Source organism: Hydra vulgaris, chromosome 04 (genome assembly GCF_038396675.1).
Source record: "Hydra vulgaris chromosome 04, alternate assembly HydraT2T_AEP".
In the NCBI taxonomy this organism is placed as follows: domain Eukaryota; kingdom Metazoa; phylum Cnidaria; class Hydrozoa; order Anthoathecata; family Hydridae; genus Hydra; species Hydra vulgaris.
In genome coordinates this window covers 28,647,196-28,672,673 of record NC_088923.1, presented here as the reverse complement: position 1 = coordinate 28,672,673, position 25,478 = coordinate 28,647,196, and the positions used below count along the sequence as shown (strand labels likewise).

The following is a 25,478-nucleotide window of genomic DNA, read 5'->3' as shown; positions in this document are numbered from 1 at the left end:
GGCCACTTATAGTCGATCTAGCGTTATAAATATATGCATATATATATATATATATATATATATATATATATATATATATATATATATATATATATATATATATATATATGATCCAAAAATGACCAAAAAAATTTTTTTTTTACTTTCTGTTATTACTAAGGTCTAAATGTGTTCATTTATGAAAGAAAACATTGTACCAAAAAAGTCAGCCAAATCAGTTTATATTTAGAGGTCGCGCTGGGGCGATCTTTATACCCCTCTAAAATTGGAATTTTCAAAAGTTCAGTAAAATATTGACCTTCGTTTTCTGTGCACTTCAATTTCAGTTATTTACCGTTCGATTTTAATAAAATAAAAACGAAAATAAAGCTCTTATTACGCATAATAGTTTTTGTTAAACAACATTTCCTTTTTAAATTTTCAACTTGTTTCTCCGCGCAGTGGCCTTGTTCCTCAAGGTTCGTGTTTCGGAGTTATAGAGTTGAGAGAGGGTTATAACCACTATTAAGTAGCCTCCTCATCTGTAGTGGCCTTCTCGGCCTTGAGGAGGTGAATAACAAAAAAAAAAAAAAAAAAAAAAAAAAAGCCTATTAAAGCAGTAAAATAAATTGCAAACTAAGCCAAATTTCATTATATTTTATTATATTGGTTTATTATATGATTTAGTTTAGTTCGAGACTTTATCGAGAGTGTTGTGATTCTTGAAATAAAATTACAATAGTTTATCTAGTTTGCTTGACTAATAATATTAATTATAGTATTTTAAGAAAGTGATATAATTGCGAGTTTCAACGAAACTAATTTTGTTTGGAAATATAGGTGACAGCAAAATATATTTTCATTCATACACTGTATTAAAGAAAATTTAAAATGGCTGCAGTCGCAAAGTCAACACGCAGTTCTACAGCAAAATGGTTAATTGGTCAACCAATATCAATGCTTTCCCATCTTAAGCTTCCAACGATTTTGGAAGTATTAAAATGTCTTTTCTTCCACTATGAGGTGAAAGGATTGAGTATACATGAAAGTTCGGTAACAGTTATCAAATCAACTTGTGAAATTTGGGGAAAAGCTAAAATTCCTACAATTCGAAAGGATAATGCAGTTACAAGGCTTGAAAAATTTCACAAAGAATATACGGATCTATTAAAAGACAGAAATAAGAAATCAGCTGTTTCTAGAAGCAAAGTAACAGACTTTGAAAAGAGAATTATGAAACTTTTTGATATTGCGCCAACTAATGTTTTTGATTTAATAAAAATTGCTGAAGATCGCGATTTCCTCATAGATCAACGAGATGATAGAAACATGGTCTTGGGTTTCATTGATAAAGATGATGCAGAGAAAGAAGAAAATAAAGTTTGCAGAGAGATAAGTTTGGATAAATGTTTGCAAAAAGAAGCGTTAAGGAAACAACGTTCTGAAGAAGTAGTTGTTCTTGAGAATTCAACTTCGCCTTCAAGTTCTGCTAGTAGCGATCATGATGATATCGTAGTTTTGAAAGGAAAAGATGATGTTGCAGAAAGCTCCGGTCTGAAAAGGAAGCGTTCTATAAAAAAAATTATTACCCCTAAAGTTGTCGCTTCCTTAGATAGAGGAAAAGTAAGCAATCGTGTGGCAATGCGAACTATAGCAGCTACAATGCAAAGTTTAGGAGCTCCCATTGAAGAGTTCTCTATATCTGTTACTACTTTTCATAGGGCAAGAACTGATTATCGTGAAACTCATTACAATGAAACAAAAGAAAATTTCAAACCGGATGTACCTCTCGTAGTTCATTGGGATGGAAAAATGATGGCAGACATCAATGGAAGTGGAAATGTTGAGCGTTTGTCAGTTTTAGTAACAGGGCGTGGTCTCGAAAAACTTCTGGGAGTGCCAAAACTTCCTGATTCAAAAGGAGAAGCCATTGCTACTGCAGTTGTAGCCTCCCTCCATGAATGGGACGCTTCAAATCTTATTAATAATCTCTGTGGCATGTCGTTTGATACCACAGCTAGCAATACAGGATCTGAGAAAGGTGCTTGTAATTTACTTGAAGAAAAATTAGGAAAAGAATTATTGAATTTAGCTTGTCGTCATCACATTACTGAAATTGTTGCAAGATCTGTGTTTAAAATTTATTTTCCAACAACGTCCGGACCAGATGTTGCTATTTTCAAACGATTTAAACAAGCCTGGAAGAATATCAAGAAAGATGATTTTAGCCCAACAGTGCAAGATGAAGAAGTTGAAAGATATCTTTCAAACGTCTCGATTGAAAAAAAATCGTCTATAATTAATTTCTTAAAAAAATGTTTGCAAGACTCACAACCACGAGATGATTATAAAGAACTTCTTGAATTATGTCTAATATATTTAGGAGAACAACCTCCTAGTGGAATAAGATTTAAAGCATCTGGAGCCTTCCATCATGCTCGGTGGATGGCAAAACTTATTTATTCAATTAAAATAGGGTTATTTAGAGATCAGTTTAAAATGGTGCAACATGAATTAAACGCAGTAAGAGATATTAGCATGTTTGCTGCGTTAATATATGTTCGACAGTGGTTTATTGCACCACTCAGTACTTCGGCCCCATTTAATGATTTAGATTTTCTAAAAAATTGAGGAATATCGTGAAATGAATGAAAATATAGCGACCGCTGCAACCAAGGCAATGAAGCGGCATCTATGGTATTTAAGTGAAGAACTTATATCTTTGGCCTTTTTTAGTGATGATGTAGAGATTGAAGTTAAAAGAAAAATAATAACTGCCCTTCAGCGTCAATGCGTAGACAATAATAGGCCATCAAAGAAATTATTACAAATGTAATGAGTAAATCCCTTAAAGACTTTGTAACTTTTAATTTCTTAAATATTGACATTTCCTTTCTTGAAGAAGATCCTTCAAACTGGAAAAACAATGAGTCATATGCCGACTCTAAAGAAGTAGTGAAGTCTCTTAAAGTTGTTAATGATTGCGCCAAAAGAGGGGTGAAGTTAGTACAAGACTTTAATGCTGTCTTAACAAAAGATGAAGAGCAGCAAAAGTATGTGCTAAATTTAGTTGCAGAAAACAGGGCTGTCTTACCAGATGCAAAAAAATCAACATTGAGTGCTAGACAAACCTGGCGACAATGAGCAGCTGCTGTTGTTTAATGTTGTTTAATGTTGTTTAATAAAAATTATTATGTGTAATAAGAGCTTTATTTTCGTTTTTATTTTATTAAAATTGAACAGTAAATAACCGAAATGTGTACAGAAAACGAAGGTCAATATTTTACTGAACTTTTGAAAATTCTAATTTTAGAGGGGTATAAAGATCACCCCAGCGCGACCTCTAAATATTAACCAATTTGGCTGATTTTTTTGGTACAATGTTTTCTTTCATTAATGAACACATTTAGACCTTAGGAATAACAAAAAGTAAAAAAAAGTTTTTTTGGATCACCCTAATATATATATATATATATATATATATATATATATATATATATATATATATATATATATATATATATATATACATTTATATTTATACATTAACATATATACATTTATATATGTTATTATATATATTGTATATATACTACCATATTGTATATAACCTTTGTTATTATTGTTACTATCATATAGATTTTGACAGTTTCTTGTATTGTGGTGGTAACATTTGAAAGCAACTTAGATTCATTTTGTTACCACTACACAAACTGGCGTACTAAACTGTTCATAGACATATTGTTGATGTTTTTCATTTAGTAAATATTATATTAACCTGAGAATCTAAACGATTTCCAAAAAATTATTTAATAATGGAGAAGACTCTTTAATGTTTAAGTTTAATGACAATTGCAATTTTAATGTCTTTTTAACTAATTTTTTTTATGTGAGTTTAAATTTTAGTTTGATTAATTGTCTGTCAGTTTAGAGAATTTAATCCAGGAGATCCATCAAACTTAACTTTTTAATCCAAAATTTGTATTAATCATAGTTATTTTAATTTTAACTTAATCTAAATTTAAATGTTAAATGGAATGAGAACTAATCAAAAGGCTTTTTAGTTCCTCGTAAAAAAAGGCCACCATTTTTTAATTTGGTTAAAGAAATAATAAGTAATATAAGAATATGACACACTGTAACAGATAGAATATGACACACTGTAACAGGATGAATATGACACACTGTAACAGGTGGAATATGACACACTGTAACAGGTGGAATATGACACACTGTAACAGGTAGAATATGACACACTGTAACAGGTAGAATATGATACATTGTAACAGGTAGAATATGACACACTGTAACAAGTAGAATATGACACACTGTAACAAGTAGAGTGACAAACTGTAAAAGGTAGAATATGACACACTGTAACAGGTAGAGTACAACATACTGTGACAGATAGAATATGACACACTGTAACAGATAGAATATGACACAATTTTTTACATCATTAAAGAAAATATCTGAACAAAATTAACTATTTTTTATCAAACGAAAAAGTTTAAAAAAAAAAGATTACTTATGTCAATATGAATATTTATTTTTTCAAAACTAACACACAGTTAACATTATAAGTATTGAACATTGTGTAGACAAAATGACAAACATTTTTATAAAATAAATAAAGGTATTGGCAATCTATTATAACAATTAAAAATTACTTTTCAAAAACTTTTCAGAATCTTCTTGAAAAGGCAGAAGATAGCAAAGCTGCAGCAGTCTCACTTATTCATTGCAAACTATTACCAGTAAGTTTTATTTATTGCAAACTATTGCCAATAAGTCTCACTTATTCAAACTATTACCACTAAGTTTATGAGTTATGTTTTTATTTTATAAAACATTGAAAATTTTTGAAATTAGATATAAAAACATTTGCTTTTTTCTCTTGTCTTTTCTAGCTTTTTGATATATTGGCTAAAAAAAATTGGGGTGATGAAGATATCAGGGAAGATATTGAATTCATCACTGAAAAACTAAATGCAAGTGTACAAGATCTTAGGTTTTTATATTTTTTAGTTTATTTTTATGAAAATCAAATTATTTACAAGAAAAATCCTTTTATTTAAAGTAAAAAAGTCATATATTTTAACATTAAAATAATTTAAAAATTTGTTGTTTTCAGATAAATAATTTTGTAGATTTAATGAGTAGGCATAAAATATTTAATTACTTAATATTTAATTAGCAGTAAGCAACCCTTGTTATTTAATTAGTAGTAAACAACTTGTAATATTTAATTAGCAGTAAGCAACTTGTAATAGGAGTTATTAGTAAATAAATTAATGACAACTTGAAACTGTGACAAATCTTAGTAATCTTGAATAACCTTTAGTCACAACTTTGATTTTAGTTCAACTTTTAGTAACATCTTTGGTTTTAGTTCAACTTTTAGTAACAACTTAGGTTTTAGTTCAACATTTAGTAGCAACTTTGGTTTTAGTTCAACTTTTAGTAACAACTTTGGTTTTAGTTCAAAAGAAATTTTAATAAAGCTTATATTCAGCTTCGTAAAACTGCACGACTGGCAATGATATTAATCCTGCTCAACATGTTGCCAAGTGACACCACTTTTTAAAACACTTATATATCCCATGTAAACACACCTATCACAAGCCTTCAAGACATGAAGTGTTCATATTAAAGAGAATGATAAAAATAAATGTTTGCGTTAAAAATTTTTGATTAAAACAAAAGAATAAATGCATACCAAGAAAAATTCACTTGTTTATTTTAGTCAAAGCTCACCTCCTACATTTTGTTGTAGGCCAAAAAGTCAATATATGCCGCAATCTACAGGCTTGACAGTTTATTGAAGAGAGGGTTGTTACCACAATCAAGCAGCCTCCTCTGTCTGTAGTGGTCTTGTTGGCCTTGGGGAGGTGAATTAACATAAAAAAAATTAAAAAATAAATAAAAGTAAAAGAAAATAATAATAAAAAAAGCCCAAAAAAGATCAACCAAAAAAGATGTTTTTTATATTCTATTTAAAATACAACTTCATTTACTTTTTATTGTACTCTTCTTTTTTTTTACTTTCAGCTATTTTAAAACATCATGACTAATAAATTTACTTTCAGCTATTTTACAACATCACGACTAATAAATTTACTTTCAGCTATTTTACAACATCATGACTAATAAATTTACTTTCAGCTATTTTACAACATCACGACTAATAAATTTACTTTCAGCTATTTTACAACATCACGACTAATAAATTTACTTTCAGCTATTTTAGAACATCACAACTAATAAATTTACTTTCAACTATTTTACAACATCACGACCAATAAATTTACTTTCAACTATTTTACAATATCACGACTAATAAATTTACTTTCAGCTATTTTACAACATCACGACTAATAAATTTACTTTCAGCTATTTTACATAATCTTGTTTTCTGTAAATATTGGATTTGTCTGGTTTTGCATGGGAGCTTTTTATTTGTATATATAACATTTATGTAATATTTATTAAATAACATACCTAGCAATGTTTAACAAATTAAAAAAAATAATTAAACAATCTTGTTTTTGAACTTTTATTACAATGTGTTATAGACAAATATATGAATTGTGTTCAGTTCAGAAAATTCTAGTAACTATATAAAAATAACATAAGACAATGGCAAACAGTAAATGGTAAATTGTAAGAATTATATTAGTTTAAACTTTTAATATTAAAATTGTAAGAATTATATTAGTTTAAACTTTTAATATTAAAAGTAACGAAAAGAGCTTTTATTCAAAATTTTCATCTTTTTACTGAGAAAATTTTATATAAATTTTATAGTTTTATGTAAAATTAATATTGCTTCATTACCTTTTTATCTTGATTACCTTGCTGCACAATATATAATATCGTTTTAACGAATAACTCCTTGCATTGTTTTCATTACCATTAACTTGTGCAGTACCATCTGTGTGTGATTTTGTACATAGGAAAATTAATCAACACATCTGAATGTTTCAATAATATATTGAATACATTATATACAGATTATCTATCAATCTGTATATAATGTATTCAGATTGATCGTTGATTTAAAATGTTTAGAATCTTTAAAACTAAAATAAGAAAATTTATTTTTATTATGTTGTTTTTATAGTACTTGGGATGAGTATGTAGCTGAAGTAAAATCTGGAAGACTGGAGTGGAGTCCAGTTCATCGTCAAGAAAAGTTTTGGGTAATTTTAGAGAAAAAAAATTTAATTTATGATTTTTTAATTAGATCATACATTTTTTTTTTTTTTTGAGTTAAATTGTGTCATTAATCCAGATGATAAGTTTTTTTATAAATATGTTGATAAAGTATTTCAATAAAGTAGAAAAGAGTTCAATGATGAAAATTTTATTTTAGAGAGAAAATGCAATTAAAATAACTGATGGAAACTATGAGTTGTTGAAGTATGAGCTTTTATGTTTACAATTAAATGTGTTATTTTTATTTAAATGTTTATAATTTTTTAAATATTTTTGTTAAGGATGTTAATGTGTTTATTTTGATTTATGTTGTTAGTGCATTTATTTTCATTTAGGTTGTTAGTGCATTTATTTTTATTTAGAATATTAATGAATTTATTTTTACTTAGGTTGTTAGTGCATTTATTTTTATTTAGGTTGTTAGTGCGTTTATTTTTATTTAGGTTGTTAGTGCGTTTATTTTTATTTAGGTTGTTAGTGTTTTTATTTTTATTTAGGATGTTAGTGCGTTTATTAGAGTCAAGCGATGATCCTGTTATAAAAGCTGTTGCATGTCATGACCTTGGAGAATTTATTAGACATTACCCAAGGGGAAGACCGTATGTAATTTTTTTTTTAATCAAATAGAAAATTTAAGCTTTTACTGTTTGTAAAATTTGTAGCTCTGACTTTTGACATTTGAAATGTTTGTTTTATTATTCACAGTTCACCTTTGAAATGTTTTGTTAAGTTCACTGTTCACCTTGCAAATGTTTAAATCATTTAAAAAAATAAAATTTTAATTTTTCTAGTGCCTTTGACCAGTTAGGCTGCAAAAGTTTGTTGATGAATTGTATGACCCATGATGATTTAAAAGTTAGATATGAAGCACTTATCAGTGTTCAAAAGTTAATGGTACATAATTGGTAAGTCTTTATTTGTTATTCAAATTGAAGTACTTGTAATGGAACTTTAAATTTCAAGAGTAAATGATTTTTATGAATAAATTAAAACTTACTTTTTATTGTTAACTTTTTAAAACTTACTTTTTATTGTTAAATTTTATATAAGCAAAAAAAGAACATAATTTAATACCATCATATATATATATATATATATATATATATATATATATATATATATATATATATATATATATATATATATATATATATATATATATATATATATATATATATAAATGCGGTAGTGGTGTAGTGGTAGAGCGCTCGCTTCATAAGCAAGAGGTTCTGAGTTTGATTCCCACCACGTCTCTGGTAGTACTGCGCTCAACTTGTTTCTATGCGCAGCGGCCTTGTTCGTCAAGGTTTTTTCTCACAATGTTTTAATTAAAAACAATATAATTACCGAAAAAAAAATTACTTATACAAATATTTTTTTATATATTAAAACTATTAGCACTAGAGGCCCTTCAAATAATCATCAGTAGTATTGTTTTTGGTATTATTGCAAAATATTTGTATTAAAAACAAAAATAACTTAATTTTCATATTGTTGCTATGGGTAACTATTGGTTGTGAAAGATTGAATTATAATTATAGGCAGGAAATATCAATTAAATGTATCATGTTTTTGTTTGTGCAAATGCTTTTCATATGATAACAAAAAACTTTCGTTGTTAAGCTCAAGAAAGACGAAAAGTTGGAAAAGGGGTTCAATTACACTTTTGTGGGCACGTTGACAAGTATAAGCATGGTTGTCAAATCGATCAGTTGATAAGCCAGTTCTGCAACTGGAAATATGTCTGTTTATACGTAATCTCAAATTATTAGTTTTACCAGTATATGTTTTTTTTTTTCATGTTAAACATTTTAGGTAATAAATTACATTTTTGCTGTTGCACATGATGTGACTTTTCACTTTCCAAATAAAATTAAAATAAAACTAATAATTTAAGATTATGTATAAACGGACATATTTCCAATTGCAGAACTGGCTTATCAACTGATCGATTTTTTTCTCAAATTATTATGGGTTGCATAGACAGCTGGGCTACTTTTAATGGCACGAAACTTAACCATTTAAAAAGTAAAACATTATCTAAAGAAAGTCATCACCCTAATCAAGTGCAGAATATTAAAAAATGTTTGTTTAGTAATATTTATGTGTTCTTTGTATTGCCAGTACTTTATATTAGGTTGCTAGCCAGCACAATGGCCCCGCGATATCACAGAATTCCCAATGGGTTTAAAATTCCCAAAATCCAATGACTTTTTTTTTTTTAAATAACAGGACAATTTTAATAAAAATTCTCAATATTTTGTAGAACAATAACAATAAATATTACCAATATCACAAAAACAAAGAAAAAAATTTATTCCTGGCCAACACCCTGTGTATACTAGTGTGATGCCAGTACTGTTCTTACTTAAATCTAACTTACTTAAATTTAACTTCATAGAATGAAATTCTTGGTATAAAATGTAACAAAAAGTTTAAGATTCATTTATATGCATTTTTAAATAGAAAAATTTAGCAAAATAAAATATATATACTTTTACTTGGATAATAACTGTAAACATATCATTAAATATAAATTATTAATCAGTTAAATATTGTCAAGTTATTTATTAGATACAAATATAAAATGTCAAGTAGTATTTAAGCTACATCATACTTCCTGTCTTGCATCATGTCAATCTCAAATGTCTAAAACAGAAGAGTTTGCACTATAATAAAGTTGTAAATCGCAAATTTATATGAGTTCTAACTTGTTGTAGGAATTTGCCAAAGAACAAATACGCCATCTTAAGTGATTTTTGTAATAATTTACTATTAAAAGTTAGAACTACATCCTTTAAATATAAATAGACTTTTGATTTACACACATTTTGCTACAAGTATCCCTTTCAATGAATTGTATTTTATTTTTTCATCAAAGTTTTCAATTTCATATTAATATTATCAAAAAAAAAGTTCTTTAAAAATAGGTTAACCTGGATCTCAGATGAAGTGAGTTAACCTGGACCTCAGATGGAGTTAGTTAACCTGGATCTCAGATGATGTGAGTTAACCTGGCTCTCAGATAAAGTGAGTTAACCTGGATTTTAGATGAAGTGAAATTAACCTCGATCTCAGATGAAGTGAGTTGACCTGGATCTCAGATGAAGTGAGTTAACCTGGATCTCAGATGAAGTGAGTTAACCTGGATCTCAGATGAAGTGAGTTGACCTGGATCTCAGATGAAGTGAGTTAACCTGGATCTCAGATGAAGTGAGTTAACCTGGATCTCAGATGAAGTGAGTTAACCTGGATCTCAGATGAAGTGAGTTAACCTGGATCTCAGATGAAGTGAAGTTATATAAAAATGTTAAAGAGATTTTTTTTTTAATTTCCTGTTAAATCATGATATTTTAGGATACTATGACTTTATCCTCAGTCAAAATTTTAAGTAAAAACCAGTTCTACTAATGTTCTTTGAAAAATCTTGAAAATAAAACTTGAAATAACCTTAGATTAAAGGTTAAGAAATTTGGAGTTAATTCTAGGTTTCCTAACATTTTCATGTCTGGCCAAAAAATTTGTGATTTCTGGTTATCAAGATTAAAATCATCAACAGTTGATTAATTATTTTCTGAAATGAAGTCTTAATAAGGGGTTTAAGTTTGACAAAGAAAGGTTTTTGACATTTCTGCTAAAACCTTGAAAAGGATATTCTTACTTATTTATTACTTATTTTCACAATGCCAAGTTGTAAGAAATTGAATCTGTAAAAAAATGATTGTTGGTTTATCAATGTCTACAATACCTTGTTTTGTTCTTTGTTTTGCAACTTCAGTTGTTGAATCATGGAAAGTACTCAGCATCAGGTACTCAGAATCCGTCGCTTGTCCTGCTATGCCAAAACCATAACAATGGAAGAGTATACATATGCAGAAACTTCATGCTTCTTTAATTTGAGTTGTTTTATATCTTCAGGTAACTGTTTTCTATTTTTCATAATTGTCCCTGTAGTTTGTATGTTCATTTTGAGGAGCTCTTATGCAAGAGGAAAACTAGTATATAATCTGTCAGTGAATAAGTGATAACCACTACCTTGGGTAGCCTCTAAAAGCTCATCACACAAATGCAACACGATTCGACTTATAAACTGCATCATAGGTCTTGCCAAACTTTCAATAGTGCAATAACCATAATATGGTTCAAAGAAACTAATATAACCTGTTTCATTATTGGCTAAAACAAAAACATGAATGTCCCACTTTGTGGGTTTTGTGGATTGTACATGCGAAATGCAACTCTACCTTTGAATCCTAGGTACTTTCATCAATTGCAATGTTACGAGATGGGACAAAATTTCCAAAACAGGAACTTTTCATTTCTGATACAACACGATGCACTTTCCTTGCACATCTATTCAATTCATTAGATGGATTTGATGGTGAGGATACGTGCAGCATCCAATGCATCTGAAGAAACCAATTTCGAGAGAAAACTGCTGAAAAAATGACATGTAGTTCAGCCAATCACAAGAAAAATGTTTTATACTTTATTTTTCATTCAGAGCCATATTTAAAATAGTACCAAAGTAAGCATGAGTTTCTTCATATGTCATATCTTTCCATTTATGCCAAATAGAATTTGATTCCAAATCGTAATTTTCAATTTTTGACTTAGCATAACGATTAGTTTCGGTTACAATATCTGCAAGTAACTCGTCAGTAAAAAATAACTTGAAAAAATCTAGTTCACGTGTTAAGTTAATTGATTGCTGAGAGCCTACATTTGCTACTGTGAATAGCAATGCTTCAAATGCTGGAGTATCTTGCACTACTTTTGTCCATCCTATGTTCAAAGCAGGTCAATTATCATCAATTTCATTTAGTTCAATATCTTTCTCTGATTCTGATTCAGTCTCAGATTCACTAAAAGTGTATTCACTGTCGGTTTCAGGACTTGTTTCATCCAATGCCTTCAATACTTCTTCAGTTGTGTAACGTTTCCTTGCCATTTGTATATAAATTTTTATAAAAATTTAGTATAAGTAGGGTTAGACGATTAAAAAATGTTACTGAAAAGCACTAAGTTGAAAACACACTATAATATTACCAATTGAACCTAGTAAATTGTCCAAGTAAGCTTAAATAGATATTTTTTTCTATATAAACATCAACATAGTAGATGTCCCGTGGCACGGGACATTAGACCGAAACAACAATTTCATGATGTACCGTCACGCGAAACATTAGACCACAAAGGGTTAATGAAAAGACCTATTTATAAAATTTAAAAGTTCGAACTATTAGGAGAAAAAAGTTCGAACTTGAACGTTGAAATTTTTGCGTAAAGTTAGAACGTTCGAACTTCAACATGTTCGAACTTGAACACGTTCGAACAGTTTGTTTTTTTTATTAATTTTACATTTTATAATATATTTGTTTTCAACTTTCAATTTTTTATAGATTTTAAAATTTGACATTTGTAAATCGTTTTAATTTTTTTTTTTTTTTCAGGGAATTTCTTGGAAAACAAGTCAAAATCGAGTGAAAACATTTAATTTATTTATTTTATTTTTTTTGTACATTTTGAATTGTATTTTTATTCGCAAAATCTACAAAACGTTAAAAATGGTGATGTTTGCCATTTAAAAAATGGTGATGGTCATCATTTTAAACGTTTCATTTCAAGGAGAAAAAAATCTGAAAAATTATTTTAATTAAAATGCAGTTTTTCTTTAGTTTTTTAGAAAATTTGATTAATTTAGTTAATATAGATATATATTATTGTGTTTCCTCTTTAGAAAGAATCAGTAAAAATATATGTTTCCTCATTAAAGAATCATTAAAAATGTAAAACGCAACCACAGAAACGCAAAATATTAAAAAAGATAATATATAAATAAAAAATATTTAAAAGAACTTAGAGACAGAAACTTAATTATAACAACCAGACCCAAATGCCAACGTCATTATTTTGCAATTACAGCCTCGCTCCTTCTTTTTTTTTTTTTTTTTTTTAATTTTACGTTTGATTTAACTTTTATGTATGAATGGGGCATCCACAAAGTACGTACGCAATAAAACCCTTCTCCCTTAGATTAGGGTAATTTGAGCATCTTATTTATATGTATATAATTATTTGAACTTACTAAAAGCTATAACGTTTCTTATAAGAAACGCTCAAATTATTATGCTCAAATTACCGAGATCCTCGGTAATTTGAGCATACCACACACAGAAATTTTTTGGTATGCTCAAATTACCGAGATCCTCAGTAATTTGAGCATACCACACACATTAGAAATCTTTTGGTATGCTCAAATTACTGAAATCCTCGGTAATTTGAGCATTTTCATTCCATATAAAAAATTTGTGGCGCGAAGTTTTGATGTCGAACTATAGATAGTGATTTTTTTCTAAAGAAAAGTTAGCTAAGAAATCCGTTCCGTTTTTTTTCGGAAAACAATCGATGGGAACATTCATTTTTGTTTTATTTAAAGATACCATTTTTGTGCGATACGAGTATGCTCAAATTACCAAGTGTTTTTTGGTGAAATTACCTAGTTTAAAGTTCAAAGATTGTAGCAGTTATAATTGCTTTTGGAATAAAAGTAATAAATTTAATATTGCAACAATACCGAATATCTTTCCGTAGTTTAATTTCAAAAAATTTGGATTTTTATAGTTGACAAGTTTTAATAGAATTGAATAAGTTTTTTTTTTTTTTTTTTTTTGGCGTAAAAACAAAGTAGTGGAGCAAAAATAATAAATTTTTTTTTTTTTTTTTTTTTTTTTTTTGTTAATAAAAAACTACATAAATATATATTTTAAAAAAGCAATCAAATTATCGAAAATAATAAATGTAAAAAAAAGTTTTTTTTTTACATTTAATATTTTCGATATTTACATACAAATTATTTTTATATCAGTTTCGGTTCTAGCGCTGTTTTGTTCGCAACGATAAGAAATATTTTTGACTCCCAGTTAAAGTTGTATAAAAAAAAAAGAAAATAGAAATGAATCGGCATGTAATTTAATCCATTCAAATAAATGAGATAATTCTGTGTTTGAATTTATTTTTATTTTTTCATATTTATATTCGTTCAGTTTTTATTTCATAATTTCGATCAGTGGGGGAATGATAGGGTGTGTGGTTTGACCCGGTTTTACTCTATTATTTCAATAAAATGTGGGTATTTTAATGATAGGTTTTGTTAATAAAGAATCATTATATTCCATAAATTAGTTTTAATCGTTAGGTTAGCAATTTTACTCAATATTTTTTTTGAGTTAAAAGTGCTGGTATTACCAAGTTGCCTTGTATTACCAAGTTGTAAATTGAGCACTCTTGCTACTTTAATAAAACCTTCTTTTTTTGAAGAAAAATCTTTGGGTGCCCAAAAATCTAATTGGATCATAAGTAGTCATCCCTAAAGATTGTTTATTCACAAAAATTTTGGGTCCAGCATAATTGTTTTTAAAAGTATTCGAATTTTCGCTTATAGTGCTCATTATACACTAACCTACCCTACTTTTAAATAATATATTTACAACATTTTATCCAATATTTTTAGACACATTTAAACCGTCAAAGATTATTAGTAACTATTATAAACTCAAAAGGTAAATACCTAAAAACATACAATAAAATATACATGTGTACAGTCAAATTATAAAATTTGCAGTTTATTTCAATTTGCTTATCAAAAAACATCACATCTAGATTAGTTGATCTGTATAAGCTCTTCAGCTTAGATAAATAATCTAGAAGAAAATCGCAATAACATTTTTGAATTTAGAAAAAATCAAAGTTAAAAGTTGGTTCTTTTTACGTTTTAAATTTTATCAAGTTTTATATATACAAAAATTATATTTTGTTTTGCGCCTTATGTGATGTTAAAATATCTCTTTTAATAGTTTAAATTAGTCTTTTTAAAAGTGTTAATCTTTCATCTTTTTTTTATTATATTTAAGTATTATGTTATTCTTTTTAGAAACTTTTTAGTCTCAAAAGCGCAAATCTTTTTTAAAAATTTAAAATACCTGAAAATAGCATGAATCCCAGGAAAAACCTGGAAAACTGAAGGAAAATAATTTTTAAACATTTTACAAATTAGCAAAATATTTATAGGAGTATCTTCCTATCAAATCAAGTTCTAAATATAAATTTCGATTAACATGCGCAAAGTGAATAGAAATTTTCAGAGGCTGAACTTACAAAAAACGTCATTGAACAATCTTATAGTAAACCATGCTCAAAGGTTGAAACAAAAAATCAAGTTTAAAATGTAAATTTCAATTATCGTGAACAATGTGAAAATAAAGTTTCATATGCAGAAGCTACAAAAAACGTCATTCAACAATCTTGCGGTAAGCCATTGTCAAACGTTGGAATAAAAAAACCTTTGCAAATACCTAGGCTCACAACCAATCAACCTCATGTACTTCCGATATAAACAAATTCAAAAATTCCAAAAATACAATAAACGATGTCGATGATCCAAATAATTTTATTTTAGTTGGTAGAAATAAAAGACCTTTCCAGTCAAGAAACAAATTTTTCCTCGGAAAAAAACATAAAATTGTCCAGCCTGTTTTCGGCACTAAAATTTCAGAAAAAAAAGCAATAGTTGGCCAAAGAATAGTTCGTTAATTTGAACTTTTTGTCAATCAAATGAAGAGGGTTTAAAACTCTATATAAAAAACTCTCTCAGCCATATCAGTTAATTTAAACAAAGAAAATCAATACAACAGATATTAAAAAGTTTCAATTAACAGCTCTGACAAAACAAAATATTCAACCCTGCTCTATGGGATAACTATATAATAGTTAAGCATTTATTTTCAAACATTGCCCAAAATCTGGAAACCAATTGAAACCAGGAAGCTTTCTATAAATAAAAATGGATTCAGACAGCACATTAATGGAGAACATAAGTAGTATATATTGAGAGTTCTGGGCCATGCCGTTTTTAACCATTAATTCATCCACAATTTCAACATCAATTTTAACCATTAATTCATCCACAATTTTAACAAAAATTTTAACCATTAATCTATCTGCAATTTAATTATTATTTTAACCATTAATCTAACCACAATTTCAACAACAATTTCAACCAATAATTCAACCACAATTTAATTTATTATTTCAACCATTAATCTAACCACAATTTAATTTATTATTTTAAGCATTAATCTAACCACAATTTAATTTATTATTTTAGGCATTAATCTAACCACAATTTAATTTATTATTTTAAGTATTAATCTAACCACAATTTCGATTCATAGTATATTTAATTTTTTATCTTCTTCACATTCTCCTGGTTCCTGTTCTGCATCTTGTTCTGTTGTCTTGTTTCTTAATATATAGTGACCATATGCTAATGTATGAATTCCATCTTCTAATACGACTCTTTTATCATCTTCTGCACTTAATGCTACTTTATTAATCTCTTCTGTATAAACTTCATGTGCATGTGATCTTATAATATTCATTTTCCTAATGTGCTCTTTTCTATTAAGTAAACAATCTTTATAATCGTTGTGTGTTATATAGTTCTTAACAACATTTCTCTTTACACCTTTACATCTTTTGCTTTCTTTTTCATGAATCTTGTATGAATATAATTTGGATCTTAATCCTACAAATTCTTCAATTTGTTTTCCTCCTGCTTCATCTTTGAACATTCCAAGTACTTTTTTATTTAATCCAACTTTAAACCCGTTATTAATTGCTGGATGATTTGGAACAAATTCACTAGTATCAAATTTACTTTCAATATCGTTTTTTATTTCTTCATAAAAATCCTCTGTTTTTATTTCATATGCTAATGAATCTGTATCTGTGAATAAGAGTTTGGCTTTATCAGAATATTTTTTCTTTATATAATCATAATGAAATTCATACATTAGAGTTTTGCTCAAATCTAATATACACATTCCTAAGTAAATTGGCTTGTTATACTTTAATTTGGTTCTCTTCATATGAATCGCTATTAAATTTTCATCAAATATTGTCCTACTTTCGTAGTTTGGTCTTGATGCTAATTTAACAGCTTCATCTCTGTTTGTGACTAACCTTACATCAACTCTTTTTTCAATATTTTCCATTGTTTTTTCAAAGACTGAATTGTTCATGAGTTTAAAGAAATCTTTTTCAAATTCATTTGTTGCTTTATGGATTTTTGTTATCTTTAGCCCTAATCTTTCATACAATTTAAGATTGGTATAATGTACCACATAATTTTTCTTATTATTCAAGTTTGGTATAAGTTTTTCAACTTTATCCACTTTGACTCTTTCAGGAGCAAGTGGATAGTCATTATGTTCATCATGAAGATGATCTGGATAATCTAAATCAACTTCAAGTATACATGGAACTGATCTCCAGTTTTTCAATTCATCTTGATCCATCCAACCAAATCCATGTGTAGGAAGTGGTTTACTCATAGCCCATCCATATAGATTATTAGCATCTAGATATTGGATAAATTGTGATGGTTTAGTTTCATCATAATTATCCATATATTTATTATTAGATTTTCCTAATCTATTTGATATCGTACTGATTCCACCTCTTATTCCATTCTTTATCATGAGGATCATATCATAATCACTCAACAGTTCTAACTTTACTTTTGTTTTTCTCAATGCAGCCTCCCAAGCTAATCCTGGTGATGTATAATACCAAGCTGGATCTAACTTATAATTTTTCATGCAAACATCTCTTTCAAAACAAAATTTTCAAAGACATCAGCTAGTAAAAGGACATCTGAAACATTATACAAATTATGATAATCTCTAAATGATCTGCATTTAAATTCCTTCCATACAGTTTGCGCATGTGTGTAAGCATCATCATTAATTCCTTCATCATTTAATTTAGAAAAGAATGATTCTTTTGGAGGTAGTTGTGCTTCATTAAATTTATCAATAGAATCAACCCAATCATAAGGGTACACACCTTTTTTCATTAACAAATCTAATTGTTTCCCTTTATAAAATTCTCCAATATTTTTACATTGGTCTTTTGTTAGATTTTTTGATAAGACATCTAAACTAGATGGCATAAATCTATAACTGTCTAAGAAACGAATCTCTCGTTTAATATCAACAGTCTTATCCTATTCTTCAATATACTCTCCAACTTTAATCTCTCTAGAAAAGCTAATATACTTTTCTTCGTTGTTAGGTATACAACTTAATTTACCTCCTGATAACTTCTTTATGAATAAGTGACTATCATAACCAGATAAGTTATGAAATAGTACTGGGAAGAACTCTGGAATCCTATATGTTAAATTACAAGTTTTATGAGCAGCACCTCTGTATTTTCCAGTTAAATGACAATGATCTCGCGCTCTGTCTTCTCCTAAATATTCTTCACAAATATGACACTTTATTGCTGCATCATATGCTTTCTTGTTTTTACTTGTAAATATCATAGGCTTCTTAAAATCTACTTCATTACAAATTTTTATAATATCTTCTTGTAGATAATCTATAAATATTTGAGCAATATCATCTTCTTCACTATTTGCAGTATATGTTACTAATCTATCTTTGCATATACTTTGATTATAACATTTAATATAGTAACAGAATGAACTTGGTATATGTTTTTGATACTGCTTCGTATAGGATTCATCTGGATTAGGTGTACAAGTATTGATAGGTTTAATAAAACTTTCAAAGTCTGCATATATTACAAAGGGTACTCTCATCGATTTATAATGCTGTTTAAAATACATTGTTGTTCCTGGTTTTGGAAGTTCAATACGAACTGAATCATGTGCATCACAATACAATTTATGCTTAGATAAATATTCTTCTGAACTATATCCTAATAAGCAATTTCTACAATAGTGAGTTGCACCATTTCTTTTTGATGTTTGCGTTAAAAGTAATCTACTTAAATTATTTATCAAGCTGTAATGGTTAGATACTTCAGATCCATTCGGAGTGGTTTCATCACCAGTTATTAACAATAAATCTATTAAATGTTTTCGACCACTATTATGTGATAATCGCAAAGGATGAACATGAAAGTTTTCATACCCAAATACATTCACACTTATATCTGGATTGATTTTCTCAAATAGATCAATTTGTTTTAATGAAACTGGAAGTTCTATTTTATCCCAATTTATTTTTTCAGCTTGAGTTATAAGATCATTATCTACTCTTTCAGGATGATTATCTGTTGGATTTAAAAATCTAGCTATACACCACTTAAAGCATTGATTATCTTCATTTTGCATATTAATGATTGCTTTTTTAGCTGTTAATTTTTTATCAAGTGGAATATAAGATTTAGCTTTAAGTGGATTATACTCTATAATATTTATATCTATTTTTTTAATAGAAACAAATGTCCAGTTTGATCCTTCCTGTTGAAACAATGATAAATTTTCTAAAATTTTAGACTTTGATGTTTCATAAAGTTTATCTAAATTTGTAGCTTCTAATATAACTGTACTATTCGATGCAAATTTAGGAGTTACAATTATATCGTCTCCAGTTAAAATACTAGTTTTTTCCATTTTACAAGTGGCAACTATATTCACTTTAGATCCTCTATTTTCATTTAGTACTTTAATTGCACTATTTTTAGCAACATTCATAAAAGTTTCAAGATCATATCCTTTTATACCTTTAGCTGAATATTGTTTTGTTATTCTTAATAGCTGTTTGAGTTAATTTAAACTCAACTTGTTTTTTAGTATCTATTGGAGGCTTTATTGGCTCTGTTTTTTTTTTAATCTCAGATTTTGTCTCTTCTAATTTTTTCCTAATCTGATCTGGTATATATGGCTTAACCATCTCTACTAAGTCGTTATAGCTATTTATAAGATATAAAATTTGTTCATCTATCCTATTTTTATGTCTAGGTGCAGGAATTGGTCTTTGAATTACAGGAACTTGTCTAGAAGGACGCATGACACTTGGACGTGGTGCAGGAATTGGTCTTTGAATTACAGGAACTTGTCTAGAAGGACGCATGACATTTGGACGTGGTGCAGGAATTGGTCTAACAGGCACATGCCTTTGATTAACATTTCTAGTAGTATTAAATTGTCTTTGTATGAATGGTCGTTGAATATAAATTGGTCTTTGATTGAAATGACGTTGATTATTAAATTGTCTTTGATTAAAAGTACTAGAAGCAGGAATTGATCTAATAGGCTCCTGTGAAATAGGTCTTTGAATTACAGAGTCATATCTATCAGGAACATATCTATCAGGATGCATGACATTTGGACGTGGAGCAGGAATAGATCTTTGAATTACAGAGTTATATCTATCAGGAACATATCTATCAGGATGCATAACATTTGGATGTGGAGCAGGAATTGGCCTAATAGGCTCCTGTGAAATAGTTGATTGGGATAATTCATTAATAAGATCACTTTTTCGCTTTGAATAGTAATATTTAATTCCTTGATTTTTGGCGATTTGTCTTAAATCTTCTACTTTTTTGCTACTCATTTCCATTTTTATGCTCATAGGAACAAATCTATCTGGACGATAGACATCTTGACGTGGAGCAGGATTTGTTCTGGTAGGCTCCTGTGAATTAGTTAATTGCGATAATTCATTAATAAGTTCGCGTTTTGGCTTTGTATAGTAATATTTAATTCCTCGCTCTTTGGCGATTTGTCTTAAATCTTTTACGTTTTTGTTATTCATTTCCATTTTTATATCCATAAGATTTTTATTTTTTATAAAAATAAAATTTCTTTATATCATTTTTTTCAAAAAAAAATTTTTCTTATCAAAAATTTTATATGATAAGATCATATGAAATTTAATATTTTATAAATTTAATATTATTTTTTTGGTCTTTTTATAGCGGTTTTGTAAGATTCACATTTTTCAAAAGGATCTGAAGTAGATTGCACAAATCCTTTTGATTTTTTCCAATATAATTGACATGAAGTTGGTTTAAACATTTTATAAAATTCCATACCTTTATCTCCCATTTTTATATATCAATCTTTTTTTTTAAGCGCTTTTAGCACATCAAAAATCTAAAGATTTTTTTAATTTTTTAGAATTGAGTACTTCAATCTTATAACCATCCTCAATCTTTCCATCATGTAATTCAAAATAACCAAATCCATGTCCAGTTTCTTTCATAGCCATATATAATGATTTATATATTATTTCTTCTCCTGTTTCTATGTTTGTGAGTTTAATAGTGACTGGTTCTTTCCTAATTGTTCTTAATCTTTAATATTTTGGATCAATTTCTTTTTTTTCTTTTTCTTCTTTTACTTTATTTAATCTAGGTCTTCCTACTGGTTTTCTCTCACGAACTTCTTTTACTTTATTTAATCTAGGTCTTCCAATAGGTCTTTTCACATCAGTTAATTCTGTTGCTTTTGACATGATTGCATCCTTATCAATCAAACCATTATCTATAGCAAGCATTAATAATGTGACATAATTTTTAGATGTTTGTGAAATGTTATTTTCTTTTAATAAATTTTGCAATGCTGTCCTTGTATAATACATTTTTATTATATAAAGAAAAAAAACTAATTTACTTTCATCTGATTTAAAATTCACTAATTTATTACTAAGATATTACTACAGCATATCCTATCTTATATTGAGGAACTGCTGTATTAAAGTTCATTTTAATTTGTGTATCTATTACTGATGATTTATATCTTTCTGGTTGATTACTTACATCAATAACAAATATATGGTACAAATCTTTATAATCAAGAGGTTGTATGTTACTATGAGTAATCAACTCGTTCATTCCATAATATTTTTCACTAAACACAGCTGCATCTCTATAAGCTCTTGAGAATTGTTAATTTGGAAATGATAAGCTGTAATCAGTTACTGGGTATTTATCAGAACTTAGCATAACGTAAATATTTTTCAAGTCACAATGATCGAATATTGCTGGATTAGTTGTTTGATCTCCATTTTTATTTGTTTGAAATCCAACAACAATATATCTTGGTCTTTCACTAGATGTTTTTACACTAAGTTTCCAAGTAGTCGATAAAGTTTGTGGAATTTCTAAACTATCACATTGTCTAGTTCTAAAAGCAACTGGAATTGTTGCTTTAGATGCTATAATACTTAAAAGTTCATTTTGTTGTGCTAGAGCTGGCTGTACATGCGGCATAAACAATGTCACTCTTTGGAGGTCTACTTTTCCAGCAGCTACAGTAGCTCCTCTAAAAATAGCATCATCATCAGATTTTCTAGTAAGAACTATTGTATGTTTAAATCCATAAATAACTTTATCATAATCATCACAGAATCCGAAGATATGCTTTAAAGGTACGCAAAATGAAAATGTACCTTTTGCAGTTGGTTTTTGAATCAAGTATCCTTGTCTTGCTGCAAATCCTGTGTTTTCTGCAATGACTGCTGTTGATGTTGAATCTTTATACCATAATTGATTCAACCCTTGAGCTGATTGATAATCGTTCGGGTATTTAAGCATCCCTAACATTGTAGTCATTTGCCCAGGATTAAAAACTACTTCAATATCTTGATTAGATAATTGATAAGATATTTGACTAAATAGATACATAATGCCATTATTTGTGAGAGCTACTGCATCTGCATTAGCATAAGCTGTATTATCAGCTTTAAGAAGTCTTCCTTCAAACAACAGATATGCATCAGATGGTACTAAATATAAATCGGATTGTTCAATATTTATTATAATATTTCCAGTATTATTTAGATTAGGTCGAGATGCTGGATCATAATCTCGATAATAATATTTTTCAATTGATTCATCTACGATTGGTGTTTCTGTAATATTTAAAATTGATTGAGAAGTTGTCATTTTTTATATAATAGAAAAAAAAAATTTTTTTATATACTCCGAAGGCCTCTTCCTTTTTTACTATATCCTCTATTCTAATAGCATTCTTACGTGATACTTTACCTTTCAACCCATTTCCATTAATTATATTATTTAAATTTGTTACTGCTTCATCTCCTGACTTTGCTATTTTTGATAATATATCCTCACTTTTTTTACTAAGATTAACTTTTGGAGCTACTTTATTAATTAATTTATTTCCTTTTTCAATTGTACATTTTTAGCAGCTTCTATTGCTGATGTTGCAAGTTCTTTTCCTGCTGATTTAGCAGCAGTTACTGCAGTTTTTCCTAAATCAGTAGCTGCAAGCTTTTTAATCATAGCTGATGATACTTTTGTTACATTTGATGCTGCTGCTCGTCTAAACATTTCTCTTAGAGTATCAAAAAATCCACTACCACCAATAACATGTTTTTTCACAAATCTTTTATTTTGAACAATAATCATTTTTAATTAGGGAAAATTTTTTTTTATATTGCAAGATTATTCTGTATTGCTTCATACTTACCCTTACTTAATACACCTTGTCTTAATAATTCATCGCTAATTGCAACAGCTTCATTTCTTGATGAACTATTACCTGCTTCCCATGCAGCTATACGTAACTCAAGCATCTCAACTAGAGCATTAGGATCACTAGGAAGAATTACAGTTTGTGTTCTTGTTTTTTTAACTCCAGTTCCATATTCAACTTTTCTCTTCGATAATATAGGAGTCCATATATCTTTCCAAATTGGAGATATTAACTCATTATATTTTTCACTTCTAGATGATCTTACTTTACCTTTATTAGTAGTAATTGCATCTGTATTTATTAATATTTCTCGATAATTTTTAAGATCCTCATTACTATATACATCTTTATTAGGTTTAAACTTTGTTACTAATTCCCAAAGGCCTGGTGTACCATCATATTTCTTTCCATCAACAGTTATATCATCATTATTAATTGTAATTCGTTTTTTACCAATATATAGTTCATCTCCATTTGAATGTATACCAAATATAGGATCTGTAGACTTTTTACTTTTTGTATACAATCTAAGATAATTTGTTGCAATTTTTCCAAAATTTAAAATATTAGGTTTTTCTTGTACTTTGGAGTCAGTAAGTGTTTTCACCATACCATCAGGAGGAAGGAGGTCTGAAGGACCCATGCGAAGTTTAGCAAGATCCTTTTCAGGATTTGAAAAAGTGAGTGCTAATTGATCTTTCAAATTAGATATACTATTATTTATTCCAGATTGACTATCAATTAATGGCCTATATAACTTTGATAAATCCATCTGTAAGTTATAGTCACCCACCTTTTCAGCAATATTATCCTGTTGTATTTTTTTCTTAAGATATATGTATTCTTTTACAAGTTGATCTCTTTTATCTGGATCTGTAAATTTAAATAACGACATTTTTATATATTTAAGAAAAAAATAAAACACATAACACAAAAGATGTTATGTGTTTTTAATTATTTTTTATAAATGATATCTTTAATTTCAAAATCACTACAATTAATATCAATATCTTCTATCAGATTAAATATTAAATCAGACAATAGTTTGTTTCTTGTAATTTTTTTTTCTTTAAGATTACAATCTAAATTATATACATATCTATCAACTAATCTACATTTTTCTTTCTTACTAATATTTTTCCATTCTTTATATGATTCTTTATTCATATTTTCAACATTACGATAATCATTATCTTTATAATATTTAAACTGAATAAGATAATATAGCTTATCCCTAGCTTCATCACTATACTGAGTAGGTATTTCAAAGTTACCTCCATCATTAATTAGCATATTATTTCTTATAAAGCCTGCTTCTCTAAATAATAATTTTTCTAAATACCTTTTTTTATTCAAATCATTTTCACGCTTGCTACATTCTAAAAAGAAAGGGTAAAAGTAAAACATATTTTTAATAACAAGAAAGAATTTACTTAAGTTATTTTATTTTTTTAATATTTTCAGATTTATTAAATCTCATTTGTAATAAATTAATTGCCTCCTCTCTTCCTTAATTAATCAACGATATTTTAGTTTGTTCATCAATATCTTTTTTAATTTTTGATCTAATATCTTCAAGCATAACTTAAAATTTTTCAAATTCGGTAAGTATCAGCTCAAATTCTTTATCATCTATTTGTCCGTCTACTAAAGCTTTAGAAATATGATCCATTATTGTATTTAATTTTGAATTTGCAAGTATTTTAATACTTTCATGTTTTTGTGCTTTTAAACTTAATTTTTTATTATATTGCCCTCCTATCAATGAAAGAGCTCCGATTGCTAATGCTGCTCCTTCGCATGCAATAGCTACTGGTGCTGCTACTATTGTAGCTAAAAAACCAATACCAACAGTTCCAAGTGCCATTGTACTTCCAATTAATGCAACATCAACTGCTGAAATTATTTTTATTGCTTTATTATACTTTTTACTTAATGTAGATCTTTTTTCTCTCTCAAT

The 25,478-nt window shown here is 28.0% G+C and overlaps 5 protein-coding genes across 5 annotated transcripts in view; 1 reads left to right on the top strand and 4 right to left on the bottom strand.

Annotated features, from left to right (window-relative positions):
- The window catches only part of LOC100211029 (V-type proton ATPase subunit H), a 44,067-nt gene extending 31,208 nt beyond the window's left edge, over window positions 1-12,859 (top strand). Inside the window, exons 8-14 of the mRNA XM_065795991.1 lie at window positions 4,668-4,736; window positions 4,890-4,990; window positions 7,103-7,181; window positions 7,355-7,401; window positions 7,695-7,796; window positions 7,989-8,102; window positions 12,651-12,859. Of these exons, the coding sequence (XP_065652063.1) occupies window positions 4,668-4,736; window positions 4,890-4,990; window positions 7,103-7,181; window positions 7,355-7,401; window positions 7,695-7,796; window positions 7,989-8,102; window positions 12,651-12,684 (546 nt within the window). The 3' untranslated portion in view covers window positions 12,685-12,859. The remainder of the gene's footprint in view (window positions 1-4,667; window positions 4,737-4,889; window positions 4,991-7,102; window positions 7,182-7,354; window positions 7,402-7,694; window positions 7,797-7,988; window positions 8,103-12,650) is intronic.
- Window positions 12,860-18,265: 5,406 nt separating this feature from the next.
- On the bottom strand, window positions 18,266-19,765 carry LOC136079326 (uncharacterized). The gene has a single exon (XM_065795059.1). It carries the CDS (start codon window positions 19,763-19,765, stop codon window positions 18,266-18,268), a length of 1,500 nt encoding a protein of 499 aa, XP_065651131.1.
- Window positions 19,766-19,796: 31 nt separating this feature from the next.
- On the bottom strand, window positions 19,797-20,837 carry LOC136079325 (serum response factor-binding protein 1-like). Its single transcript, XM_065795058.1, has one exon. The coding sequence runs from the start codon at window positions 20,835-20,837 to the stop codon at window positions 19,797-19,799; it is 1,041 nt and encodes a 346-aa protein (XP_065651130.1).
- Window positions 20,838-21,966: 1,129 nt separating this feature from the next.
- LOC136079324 (uncharacterized) lies at window positions 21,967-22,965 on the bottom strand. The gene has a single exon (XM_065795057.1). It carries the CDS (start codon window positions 22,963-22,965, stop codon window positions 21,967-21,969), a length of 999 nt encoding a protein of 332 aa, XP_065651129.1.
- Window positions 22,966-23,474: 509 nt separating this feature from the next.
- LOC136079323 (uncharacterized) lies at window positions 23,475-24,413 on the bottom strand. Its single transcript, XM_065795056.1, has one exon. It carries the CDS (start codon window positions 24,411-24,413, stop codon window positions 23,475-23,477), a length of 939 nt encoding a protein of 312 aa, XP_065651128.1.
- Window positions 24,414-25,478: the final 1,065 nt, after the last annotated feature.